The sequence below is a fragment of the Corapipo altera genome, unplaced genomic scaffold (genome assembly GCF_003945725.1).
Source record: "Corapipo altera isolate COAL_440 unplaced genomic scaffold, ASM394572v1 66, whole genome shotgun sequence".
Lineage (NCBI taxonomy): Eukaryota > Metazoa > Chordata > Aves > Passeriformes > Pipridae > Corapipo > Corapipo altera.
The window spans coordinates 1,732,021-1,746,087 of NW_020884924.1; the positions used below are offsets into that span (position 1 = coordinate 1,732,021).

Below are 14,067 nucleotides of genomic sequence, written 5' to 3' on the forward strand. Positions count from 1 at the left end.
TCTATCTATCTTTTTGGTTTCCTTCCTCAAAATGGATTGTTTCATGACATTTCTTTAAATTCCTACTTGTTAAAACAGAAAATTAAAAAAATGAAACTCCTTTTTTTCTTCCTGTTTACTTCATCTCTTACACAGTTGCACTAGTCAATTTTCTCACTTCCAAAATTAAAAATATCAATATAATTTTAATAATCTATTGCTAAGATATATATTTTCTAACCAAGATTACCTAGGTAGTAATAGTTATTAATTATTATATTCACTCCAAAATAATATTCCTAAATATCCCATTTATAGTGGAATTAACAATCATAAACATGGAGACTCAGAAATTTGAATTCATGCATATTCTACAGCAAATGTCATACCTCAAAAAAGGATATGCAAAATTTGTCATTAGAAGATGAGTTTCTTATTATAGAAGGAAGAAATCTGTATTACTATTTCATGTTTCTGCATATCATGTATAAAACCTTATGTTGTAAGATATGTACTTCTAAATTATATATAATTACCAAAAAAAATTAACAAATTTAGGAATAAAACCAAGAAAAGCATTTTCATAACATAAGGCAGTTTATAAACTAAATGGTAGGGAAAAGAAGTTGCATCTTTACTCAAGTGTTTTTGGACAAGGAAGGGACAAAGTATTGTGTATACTCATCTCTAATGTATCCTACAGGTTTCCAATGTTTTCTCCAAATTAGATTTTTTGGTGATTTTTGATTTGTATTTGTTTGTTTGTTCTTCTTTTTCTCACCACAGTTTCACCCTGAAATATTTCAAATCATCAAGTCCAACCTCTATTTCTTTCCTGTTTTGTTAATAAATATCATTTGCTTGAGAATTATTGCAAAGAGACAAATATTCTTGGGAAAAAAATAGAAAAAAAATCAGAGGTCACTAAAATATTGGCATTGAAGGACGGTATGATTACTCCTAATTTTACACCAGGAGGAAACTTAATATGCTCATGTCTTCCCCCCTCTGTTTTGAGATATATACTTAGGTAAGTTGAAAGGAAAGGCAAGATTGAAGGAATAAAAGTCCAGAAGCAGAGAGAGGACATACACTACTGCTTAAATAAAAATGACCCCCAGAAAAGTTCATTTGGTATGGGTCTGCGTTGCATGATAAAGAATTCTAAATCCAGATAGCATAACTGGACTGAAGACCACAGACCTAGGAAAAAGAAAAAGGCACAGAATATCTGTGCAAGGCAATACAAAGAAGCAAGGCTTTTCTACAACTTGGATAAGGGGTAAAGAAGTAATGAACATAATTGCAGCTGAGCACCAAGGTTTTATTCAGTTGTCACACATTCTTGAAAGTATCCAGAATTTTTTCACACAGAATTTTCGCATACCCAGTCATCTAAGTCTTATAGTGCAGGTAGAAATCTTTGTAACTTCATAGTTTTAAAAAGTACAATAACATGAATATCCCAGAACATAATCTTCTTTCATTCAGCTCGTATTTTCCATCCAGCTGCTTGCATCCAATCTGTTTGGACATGGCCTTTTTAGTATGCCAAGTCACCTAACCATTCATTAACAATTTTCTAAGCTCTTAGTGTGTTTAGATGTCTAAAGTACCTTTGTACCTGCATTTCAGACAAGTGGATGGTCTGTGAATTGAATCTTTGAAACAAAAATAAGAGCTTCTGTTCTCAGACTTCAGTGTAGGAACTCATCTAGGGTTGTAGATTTAAAATAGCTACAGACCAAAAATATTGTCATAAATTAGAGGGCATTTTTTCCCCTCAGTGGTCCAGTACTCCTTTAATGCTCTGAAATACATAGCTATTAAAAGACTCAGGAAGCAGAAATAATTGTTTGAGGAAGTAACACTGATGAGTTGGACAATGACGTTTGTTTACTCCAGAAAACAAATCCCACTCTATGCAGCGGATTAGTTGGAGGGGAAACCTTCAGGCCCTGGGTGCCAGCCCATTACCTGGAAGGTGAATGCTCTTCCCCCCTGCCCCCGCCACGTGACCCGGTGACCCCATAAGGAACTCACACAGACCACCAGGGAGGGACGGATGAAAGAGGAAGTTTATTGTGGGGATAGGGGTTTATAAGGCTTTTAGGAGGGTCAAAAGGGGACCAATTACAGGTTCAGGGTCATACAGAAAAACCAATCAGGTAAAGAGTTAACAACCAATAGGAAGGGGTTAACAAAGGCCAATGAGAAACACCTCAGGACGTCTTCCCAGGACACTCCTGTATGGGAGATGAGAGTCCTTCACAGGGGGTGTCAGGAAGAAGGAGCAATGACTTTGCAAAAATGCAAAAGCCATTCTGAAACCTGTTTAAACCACATTAAAAACTTCTGTTTCTATAACATTTGAGCTGTTTTCTTTTTCTTCACTAGTCCATCTCTGACAGGATTTCTTCCATCCTACATATGGTAAATCCATTGCCACACCTCTATCTGCCAGGGACTTCAGATACGTTTTATAACTACTTACTACCTCAAAAGAGAAGGTATTAGAGAGTTTGAAAGAACTTTCTATTAAAAAGTCCTTTCGCTTCACCTTACTTTTAATTATCTTCAAAGGCAAAAGACACTCTTATAAGGAAAATCTTCCAGCAGGAAGACATTTTGAAAGAGTAAATATCAACTTTAACTTCTTAAAACTCTCTCCCTCATGGATATTTTGTTGCAAGTCACCAATTTTTTTTCAGTATTACTCCCGGTTCTTCCTTGTTATCTGGGTATACAGGATATTTAAAAGGTCATTTGCACCTGATTTAAAAAAAAAATAAAAAATCAAGATAGTTTAAAAAAAAAAAGCCCCAAAGGGGCATCACCCTTTGAATTGCTGCTGAAACTATTGGCTATTTATACATTTATAATTTCAAACAAGGTGTAGGTCAAACATTTCTAAAGATCCCTTTTCTATTATGTTTTTCATTCCCTTGAGTGAATGAATGTACTGTAATGAAGTAGGTTCTACTTTTCCTGACTTGTGGTTTTGAATATAAATCATTTCAGTTTTATCAGTTCTTTCCTTTTTGGACTATATTTTTGTGACAAGCAGATACAATTTTAAAATTGAAAGATAAATTGAACTGAAAGGAACTAGAGAGTTCAGACTAAACTATTTCCCAGTTTCTTATATTATTTTGAAGCATTATGGCCTTTTAAGTAGAATGCAAAATCACATACAAACTCTGAATGAAAACTACCCAAGAGAGCTACAGCTCTTCTTCATAAGGGAAGTAAAATGCATCTTATTAATGATTTTACACCTTCTGGAAGGATGCCCATAATTAGACTATCTTCCCTCTAAGTATTCCTGACAGCTGATAGACATTATTGCATTTTGTGCTTACACAGATCAGAATTATCTCTTTCAGAAATTAGTTCCAAAATGTTAGATTATTGCTACTGGGATTACTAGGAAAAAATAAAAATCAAACATTTTAACATAGTTTTCTCAAAGACTGAGAAAGGTAGTGGCAGGAAACCTATGCCAGTGACTAACAGAACTGTACTGACCACTCAGTCTCATTTACCATTTCTGATAAAATTGATAAATTACTTGCACTCAAGTATCAATATGCAAAAGAAATAAAACGGAGAAGTCAAATAATCTTCTTCACTCTTATATAAAAACTAACTAGTTTTCATTAAACCATTTAATTAAAGCAAGCCTGCCAGAATTCAAGAAGCATTTGGTCAATACTCTCAGGCACATGGTGTTATTCTTGGGGTTGTCTAGTGCAGGGCCAGGAGCTGGACTCAGTGATCCTTGTAGGTGCTCTACAGTTCTCGAGATTCTACGGTTCTATGATTAATACATTCCCAGTATTTTGCATTTACCATGCTACCTTGTAGCGCTCAATACCATTAGATGAGTAGCTTCCAATTACTTGACAGAAAAAGGAGGATTTGTCCCTACTCATACTTACATTAGTTTATGAGTAACTTGAAAAGTATTTGCATAACAGAATAGCATTTGAAAGTAATTAGATGAATAGGTGTGGAAAAATATGAAGTGAAATCCCCAAACTGTTTTGAAAAGTGTTATTTGCGAAGCACTCATAGATTAAAACTAAGTATGAACATAGTATGCAATTTTAAATACTAAGAACTATTGACACAAGGACAAGGAAATAACAAAAAAACTGTTTCAATATACATGAGCTGAGCATGTTGCCATATAGAGTCATGCCGGGATGTCCCTATATGGGGTGGTCAGGGTTGCCCCGCCCGGGCACCATTGGTTCCAGCAACTCCAGCGGCCCCAGCGCAGGGCACGGCTGAGCCTCTCAGCCATGGGCAGGTGGGCAAGAGCCTCGGGGAAAGCCTGGACAAGGGAGGGTAAAATGCTGCCTGTGACATATGGCAACAAATAAGAAATGCATTTTAGTGTTTTACTTCTGAAGTTAAACATACCAGTTGTAGTATGTAAAAGCTGTGCTTGAAATAGAAAGCTTTTAAATACCTACAAAGAGTCATTTTGGTCATGAAGAACTATTAAGTTCATTTAATTTTCAACTGTTTAACAACTTTGTTTGGCAGAATTTAAAGTTTCAATGAGTATTTTACTCTACTTTGCACGTCCTACACGCAGTTTTAGTTTGTTTAAGGATTTCCTTAAGGGAACAAAAACATTAAACCCATCTTGTGTTTGTCTATTGCAGCTTCTAATTAAAACCCATTAAAAGTGTTAAACTTATTAAGTATAATACTTATGGTCCTATAGAGACCAAGAAGAAATAAGAATAGATTATAAAATTAGTATTTGCTTGAAAGCTGAGCAAATATTACTTTTAGAAATGATATCTCACTTCTTTCACTGTAAATCCTTCAGTTGTTTGACCTTTAAAATTATGCAAAGTATGTCTAAAACTACCCGTGGAAGTGAAAAAGATCCAGTACTAGGTTAAGTGTTTAACTTCAAGTTGTTGTCTATGAGGATATCTATATGTGTCTACCTAAGATATAGATATGCATACCTAAGCAATTTAGTGTCTCGTTGTTCTTTTTTTTAAAATATGTTTTGCCTTGATGCTCTTTTTGGAGTCTTGCAATCTCAGAATGTGGTTTACATCTTCCCAGGACCTTGCTTCACTTTATTCACCAGTGCATCACTTGCCACAAGGGTGACAAAAGGTCCTCTGGCATTTGGTTATGTATGAATATGTGATGTGAGCCTGAAACTGGCACAAACTTCATTACCAGTGAAGATTTGGTGCAGCTACAAACCTGGACCCACAGTGCTCCCATCTTTTTGTGATACCAGTTGGTAAAGAAGTCATATCCATTTGATTAGAACTAGATTAACACTGTTAGCCAGAGAGTTTTTCCTCATCAGTACACATATCAGCACTGGTATGCTCTGAGCTCCTTCCCTTGTGTCTACGTAATAGGTTAATAAAAATATAGGACATACTACCTCTCAGTTCTGTCAAACCAGATCTTCTTTTCTAAGCTAGAGATTAAATGACACCACTGTTAGTAAGCCTATTGTTTCATCTTTTTTTTTTTTTTAATTTTAATTTTACCTTCCTTCCTTCCTTCCCTTCCTCCCTCCCTCCCTCCTTCCCTATCTCTTCAAGTCATTTGTCAAGTACCTCTCTTTACAGTTTGAACTTCCAGTATCTTATGAGGCCCCACTGGTTTTATGAAACATGTCTCTTGCAATGCTAGGTGGTTCTGGTTTCCCGAGTCCTATTGACTGTAATAAGTAAGCTCCAAGTGATCTTCCTGTCAGATTTTTTAAAGGACAAACTAGAAGCAGAGAGACACTCAATATATCCAGTATTTCTCCTTAAAGGAACAAATACTGACACTGGACTACCTGAGAATGACAAAATTGCTTTGGAACATTTACCTTCAGCTCTGTTGGATGTGGCCTGCACATATAAAATGAAGTCTAAAAGGGCGGTAATCCATTCCAGTACTATTTCACTGTGAAACACTGGAGTTTCATTGTAGGTCTCTGTGTTTCCTCACGCTTTCTAAGATTTTACCAGTCTTAAGAGGAAACTAGGAGTGCTCACTTAGGTCTTTCATTGGCAGTGTGTTGCACATCTGAGCAAAATTTTCATCAGATAATTTGGATACTGGGGATCATCCCCTTAAGCAGTTGGGTTAAGTATGCCCTCAATATGCCTTATTTAAATGGCTTAACCTCTCTTTCTTTCTAACCAGAGAACACTTTAAAGAGACTTATATGCACAGACATCTGTCCAGGGCTGGGAATCTACAGTCTTTGAACAAATATATCTAGCTTTGAATTCAGGCACACGTCACCTGTGGCTCCTTTGGTCTTCACTAAAAGACTGGTGAATACTACAAAGCCTTTTCATTCCTCAACAACTGTCTGTAAATTCCATCCTCTGCAATTCGAAGAAAACCTATGTCTTGTAGGGGTACATCTGGTACAGTAGCTAACAAACAATTAATTATTTATGAAAATAAAACGTTACTATTAAGCCCGGTCAGCTCTTGGTCTTCAGTACCCTATGCTGTTGTTTCATGAAGCAGGCCAGAGCCTCCAACATACACTGAGGCTTCCAAAAGAATAGTCCTTTCACAAACAGAAAATATGAACCCTCTGGACACTTCAATTTAGAGTAAATGATGAATCTAAGCAGTTATAGAATAAACTTCCTACTAAGCTGAGTCCCAACAGACCTTTGAGAATGAATTTTTTCTCAGCACTCACTGAGAATCAATCAGCCTTCAGGACAATCCTACAGGAAGCTTTAGATACCTCTGATGTTATGGAAAAAACAATATTTCACTCTGACACTTTTGACCTGTGCTGAAATATCTATGAGGCTGCACATGTACGCCCAAAAGCAAACTTTCATATACTTGAAATGAATTGGTACCTTAAATAACCCTCTTCACAGCCTATGTTTTAAGTCTTGCTGAGAAAGAAATAAATTTCTGAATTTTATTGTCTTTCAAGTGTCAATTCCACCCCACTGCAGTATCTGCAATGAGGTAGGGCTTTTGAAGATACACAGCTGTACCTTCATTTATCCTTCCAGTAGTTACACCAGAAACACCTTACATGAAAACTGTTAAACGACTAGCTGCCCTCTTTCACCTTGACAGATTCATTCATTTATTCAGTTTGCAGAATATTCTGATCCCTGTCACACAAATCTGCTCTTGCTGAAAATTCAGCCTCTGCAAACTTCAGTGCCACATAGCTGATTTTCTTCACCTGAAAGGCATTTATGCCTCTCAGTCAGATCTTCACACCAAATATTAAGCCTGCATATGAGCACTTGCAATTCAGAATCCTACTCTTTAGTCTCTTGTAGCACCAAAGGATTTTACAAAAGAAAGAACTATGATAGAAATACTCTTCGGGAATCAAAATACAGAAATTTTTAAAAGGGTTTGGTAAGTCTTCATCTTATTACTACAAAAACTTCATTGGGATCTTTTTTGTCTATGTTGCACTTGATGGTGAATCCTTTAAAATCAAAACAACATGCTCTTTTCTATTACCTTCTCCAAAACCAGTCCTTTTGGTAGCTGCTTCTTCAGAAAGAAAAGACCATTCAGAATTCCTGCCCAGGATGGTTTCTGTCTCTCGTTTCTCTTAGAAAATAATTTTGTTTAATCTTTCCTTAAAACTGACTGTTTCTCCAAGAGCAACAACCCTATACATATCTGATCTTAGCTAATCTTTATCCTTTTATGTTGACAGAACAAGAATCTTCAGGAAAATGCGTCTTTTAACCTCTGCATCTTTTACCCTTCTGCTCTTTAAACCATCAAAGATAATGACTACACTTACAAGCACTCAATAGGGAATACTGCCAAGATAATCCTTTCTAGTAACAGTTTTAATATGACACATACAAAATTTTATATAAATTTAAGTGCAAAAATATTATAAATTATATTTTGAGATAATAAAAACCACTACAGTGTAACTAAGAACTTCAGTCTGTCAAAGTACTGAAAAAGTTATGAACAATTGATCCTTTATGTAATAAACCCACCATACTGAAAATTACTAGAAAAAATTACTTCCTATCTCAGAAAACAAAGTGGGGAAAATATCTGCAAAACTGAATGAATTACAAGATCTGGTGAAATAGTAGGGAAGCAAAATGAACTTTAACGTGGATAAAGAAATTTTTAATAAGTTTATTTTTAATGACTGTGGACTACGATATGATTGGTACACAGTAGTGCTTGTTTTAGGTAACAACTTGTTTAAAAAAATGTTTAGATTTAAAAGAAAAGTTTTTTTTTCTGGAGATATTCAAAGTAAATTGAAGTTTTTCATAATAAGTTTGCTAATGTATAATACTTTGTAATTGCACCGCTTTATTTGAGAAATAATAAATGGACCTTGAAACTGGATATTAAGAAAAAGAAATAAAAATTATAAATCAGTTTTCCATAGAGTATACATAGAATTTCTGGAGAAAAAAAGACATAAAGGAGGTATTGACCGTAACTCTAACCCCAAATATTAATAAAGTGGGTTTTCTGATATGAGGTTTAAACTTCCTTTTGAATATTACTGAATTGTTTATCTGCAATTGGGAGAAGCATTTTTTTTCTCACAATTACTGTCTTCTAGTATATTTTTGCAAAGATACCTCAAGGATAAATTGTGTAATATGTAGACAGGTTTGTTTTTTCACGTGGCTCTTTTTTATAACTTCAACCTGTACTAGAAATACAATCTGGGGTCCTGTAAATTCAAAATTCACTTAGATAATTTTGATTTCTACTCTCAGAATGCTGTGTATTACATGAAGTAAAGGATAACCATCTTCTTTCTTTACTTTGCCACAATTTCATAAGGATCGTTGACTTGAAGGAATACTTCAGTTGTTATGGGATTACATATCCCATTCATTCAGTGAACCTCATTTCCATGATATTTTTCTAGTTGAACATTCTCAAGGTGATCTAAACAGTGAACAAATGAATGCACGAATTGCATTGTAAATTGTAGACACTAATTTCAAGAGTAGTGTGATAGTCAACATTTTTCAAGCTTCTCTGACAGATATATTAGATGCAGGTTAAGAAACAAGAAAAAATACATCGGTCGTGAGCTCAGAGAGCAAGAAGATATAAACCATAAATCCAGATGAATCTGGTAGTCTCAGCTTTGGAAGTTCTGCTGAAGGAATGCTTGTCCTCTAACTATTATTGTCAAATTTCAAATTCACACTTAGTACTTGTTTTTGACTGAAACCTCTCCATCACAAAAATTCTCTCCTAGTCCTCGACCAAAATCATTGAGTTCTAACTTGACCTCTTACTGTCTCTCATATTTTTCAGACACTATCTCCAAACATGTTCCAGAGAAATTGACAGGAAGGTAGCATTTTATGTCACACACCTATCCAAGTGATTTTATCTCTGGATAAGACCAGATAAAAGGAAACATCCAGAAACATTTTGACTATGCAGCTGAGATGACCCTTGGAAAGGTGAGTGCAATATCAGGGAAAAGAGATAGATACTATAAATTTTAGGTAGAAAAATATTAATCTGCAATTATTTTTTTACCTAATAATTTAAGAATTTGGACTATCATGCTAAAACATTAATTAGTGTAACAATCAATTTTTAATTCTACATCTCTCTTTTCATTTACTTTCTTTGAGTAAAACTCTCCCTCAGTAAATACAATGCTATGATATTCTTTATTTTGTATGTGTTTTCTACTCTTTTCTCCAACTTGTCAGAAAATTACTAAAGGGCAACTTTATATACTTAGGTTAATTTTAGATTTACTTACTCAAATTAACAACTCTTTTATTCTAAGCAAAGCAAAATAGATGAAAGTGCAGTCTTAACTGCTCCTCGAGTTTCTTTTCAGTTCTGTACTCTTAATCTGTAATTGTACTTATCTTTACTTATCACTTCACATTTGCAAACACTTATTTTCCCTCAGCCAAAGTAGTTCATTTTTATCAAGATCTTTCTCTTTTTCTAATGCAGATGAGTTAACCTACATAAATGTTAACCCTTTCCCATGTAAAGAGTCTTTCTTCACTTATTTATGACTGGAAGATAATTATGAAGTAACACTACTCACACTGTGATTTGGAATCATAAATATTCAAAAATAATGCAATAGGAAAAAAGTAATCATCAGGCTTCTGAAGGAACTTAAATAATTTGAAACTCCAAGTGCTCTGGAAAGCGATTAATATCCTAGGACTTCTCTGAGCAACACACTTTTAATACAGTAGCATAATGTTTTGATGCAGTGCCCCCTTTTATTTTGTGGGCAAGGTCAATTTTCATCAACTATCAGCTTGATTTGGACTAAGGAGCAAATAAAAAAGGGAAACAAAAAGGCAACGTCCTCATTCATAAGCCTGGACTCTTAAATTTTTACCTAGTATTTAAATTTCATAAATTTTAATGAGTGTGTCTTTTCACAAATCCTCCAACGTTCTTGATTCTTTCAAGAAACATTTTATAATAACCCCATACGCCAGTACATGTCGGAGCCCAACTGGTTGGATAGCAGTTTTTCAGAGTGACTTTGAAGTCTTTGTGGACAGCAAGCTGATCAGGAGCCAGAAATGTGCCCTCGCAGCAAAGGTCATGAGCACTCTGGGCTGCATTAGATAGAACATCATCTGGAGATCAAGAGAGATGATCCTTCTCTCCTCTGCCTTGGTGAGACAAGTCTGATATGGAACTACTGAAGGGAGTCCAGCAAATAGCCAGTAAATTGACTAAGGGACTAGGACATTTTTCATATGAGGAGATGCTGAGAAAGCTGAGACTGTTCAGCCTGGAGAAGAGAAGGCTCAGCAGGAACCTTATTAATATACATAATCACATGTTGGGAAGGAGTGAGGGAGACAGGTTCAATTTATTTTCAGTGGTGCTCAGTGACATGACAAGAGGCAAGAGGCAATAGGCACAAACTGACATACAAGAAATTCCCTTTAAATATAGGAACAAAATTTTACTGAGTAGGTGGTCAAACACTTGAACTGTTTGCCCAGTGAAATTATGGAGTTTCTGCCTGTGGAGCTATTTAAAATCTGACTGGACAAAGTCCTGAGAAAGCTCTAGTTTACCTTACTTTGAGCATGAGTGTTGGGCTAGATGATCTCCAGAGGTGCCTTACAATCTCAGCTGCTCTGATTCTGTGATTTTCAAAAAGTCATTTATCACTGCAGTATATTTCAAGTTCTAAACAATGTAAGAAATGAAAAACTAGTTTATAGAAAATTGAATTTCTCTGTTTAGCACCAACCATTGGTGTTAACTGGTATCCACTACTGCTGACACCAATTTTCATTTCAAGAAAATTATAATTTTAATTAATTTCTTGTACCTATTTGCATATTATTGTGGCATTGTATGTTATAAGTTTTTCAAAAAATCACATGGTAAAACAGAAGTATGAACAGAAAATAATTAAAAAGACACTTTCAATGTCCTTTATGTGTACCTCTAGTATACTATCCAGTCATATGGACCATTCTGCTGACTTCTACTGTAGTTCGCTTCCTAACCACCTCATTTCTATCACATCTTTGTTAAAAAACTTTACTCATTGGAGTTTATTGAAATTCAGAGGGAGTGAAAGAGGAAGAATATTTTTTCTTCAAAAGCAGTTGCACTCTTCAAACATGATCATGGAAAAAGAATTATATATTTTGTGAGAAACATGAAATATTCAGATAGAGTTGAAAAATTACTTTATAATAATTTGTAAAATAATATATTTTGATAAAACGTGCTAAAGATATGTGCTGAAGAAAACATATCTGTCAAAGTTATCTGCATTTGTTTCATTCAAATATTTCTGAATAGCTCTAACTAACAACATTAATTTAATTATTATACGTATACAATATACGTATTGCCTGGAAATCTACTTTCTACACATTAGAATATAACATAAAATCTAAGGCTCTGTAGAAAGAGAAGACAACTTTAAAATTATACAGAAAATATAATGAGAAACCTACCTTGCCTACATACTGATAATCAGATCCTGTGTATTCCTCTAAAAGAAAAAACTGATTCCACATCCAGCCTCGCTTCTGGCGGTGAATTGCTTTCCCATCATTCCCTAATGCACGTCCTCCAAAGCTTTTGGGTCTGACATCAGGAGTCCTTCTAAATAGCATTTCTGTATGGTAGGGATGTGGCAGCCACATCCAGAGCAACAGAAGTAATAGGACTTGCTGTATTGTCATAGTTCTCCACTGCTTATTCTCTTCAAGCAGGTCGGCAATGGAACCTTATGGTTTTGTTTTTCTTGACTTGTTTTTTGTGTCTCTAGTTGCTGATGCAGACAAGCAGTTTCCAGCAACACATCTCTGAACTGTACATATTAACCAAATCCTGAAAGTAAACAGAGAAGAGACAATGTAAGTTGAAATGCATTCACTCCGTAATGTCCACTGTCCTTGCTACTGTACCCTGTAGATAAAGAACATTATGACATGGAAAGCAACCTGGTTAGGAATATAAAGTTTGTTCATATAGGGAGAACTCTGTGAATATGTTAGGTAGCTGCTGTCAAAACACTTCATGAGAAAAAGTAAGGGTGTCATTTAAAACCTTTCAATTTAGAAACTTCTAAGTGTTCTTTATTTAGACTGGTTGATATTGCTGAAACTTACACATTAAATAATGCCTCCTTTGCTTCAAATGTTTTCCACCCAATTTGATTTACAAGAGTTTCAGTGTTTTATTAATCTTACTATCAAGAGACCTGAAACTCTAACACAAAGTAGTTTTAGAAATTATGAAATGGTAAAACATCAGTTCTCCAGGGTATTTTAAATGGTAAAAGGGAACATCATATGCATCAGAAGAACTACAACATGACAAGAAGCAAACTTTTAAACAGAAAAAGTTCTTGAGCTGGTCTTGTAACATGAGGTGATGCAATCTTAGACTTAAAATGTAAGAAGTATTATAAAAAAATAAGGGTCTCTTTTCCAGGTATTCTGGATAACTAAACTTAATCTCATTGTGGGAAGTGATATTGCAGAACAAAGGCAAGCCTCTCCCAACTCACCTTTGTTTTGTCTCCACATTTTTTTGCTTTGCTTCATTTTATTTGATTTTTTTCCCTTCTAACAGAACCATGAGATGTTATTTCAGCAAGACAAATTTAACAAGGTTCTTTTCACTTTATTTCCATTCCAACATTTAAAGAACAACATTTTTGTTGGTGAGATCATTTGGTAATTGTTTCCTTCAGTAAAGCACAAAAACCTATGATTTGTCATCTTAATAAGGTGTAGTTCTTGCAAATTATAATCAGGGTGGATTGCATGCCCATAGAAAACAAAATGCATGGAAAGTGGTTGCATTTCCTTTTATATTCTTTCACATGTGGCCCAAAACTTAAGTAGTAAAAAGCTTGGGTTGTTTTTTCTCCTCTTTGCTGATTTTGATAAGTAAATAACATTGTACACTACAATACCATATGTCCTCTGCTTTCAATAACATTATACTATAGTTCACTATAATCTTAAATATCTTTATTTTCCAAAGAAGATGTATGTGAAAATTTCAGAAATTTTTCGTGTGTTTGATACTGATGTACTACTTTATTTCCAGTAAGCCTGTATTCATTAAAAGAGCTTGTGACAAAATGTCAGGAGTTTCAAGTGGACAGACTGTGAAATATAGTGATATAGTTAAAAGACTGTGTGTCTGTGTGAAGGTGTGTGTCTGTGTGTGTTAATAACCTAACAGATTCTTTTCAGCAACCAACTGTTGTCTTCAGAGTTATATTCTCCCAGGAGAAAATTTACCCCTCTCTCCCAACATTTGGAAGACTAAATAACTTCACAAAGCCACGGCTGTTAAGGACTTTAGCCCCAAGCCTGTTCATAGTAACTCACAAATGTCCATTTCCATTTATCTAAACCAACACAAAGTTACGTATAATTTAATTTACTCTTTCTTCCTCCCTCCTAGATTTTTGACATTTACTTGATTTGTGAACTTTGATTACTACATAGAACAACCTGTTCTAATATAAGCTACTAATAATGTGCTGAATGATATCAGCATGTAAAACCTGGAGATGTGGTCCTCTACCTAGGAAACTATTTATCA

The 14,067-nt window shown here is 34.9% G+C and overlaps 1 protein-coding gene across 5 annotated transcripts in view; it reads right to left on the reverse strand.

Annotated features, from left to right (window-relative positions):
• The window catches only part of CDH10 (cadherin 10), a 98,938-nt gene that overhangs the window by 46,459 nt on the left and 38,412 nt on the right, over positions 1 to 14,067 (reverse strand). For all 5 annotated transcript variants that reach the window (XM_027657498.1, XM_027657497.1, XM_027657500.1 and 2 more), the window contains one exon: positions 11,955 to 12,333. In XM_027657498.1, coding sequence (XP_027513299.1) covers positions 11,955 to 12,185 — 231 coding nt within the window. In that variant the 5' untranslated portion in view covers positions 12,186 to 12,333. The remainder of the gene's footprint in view (positions 1 to 11,954; positions 12,334 to 14,067) is intronic.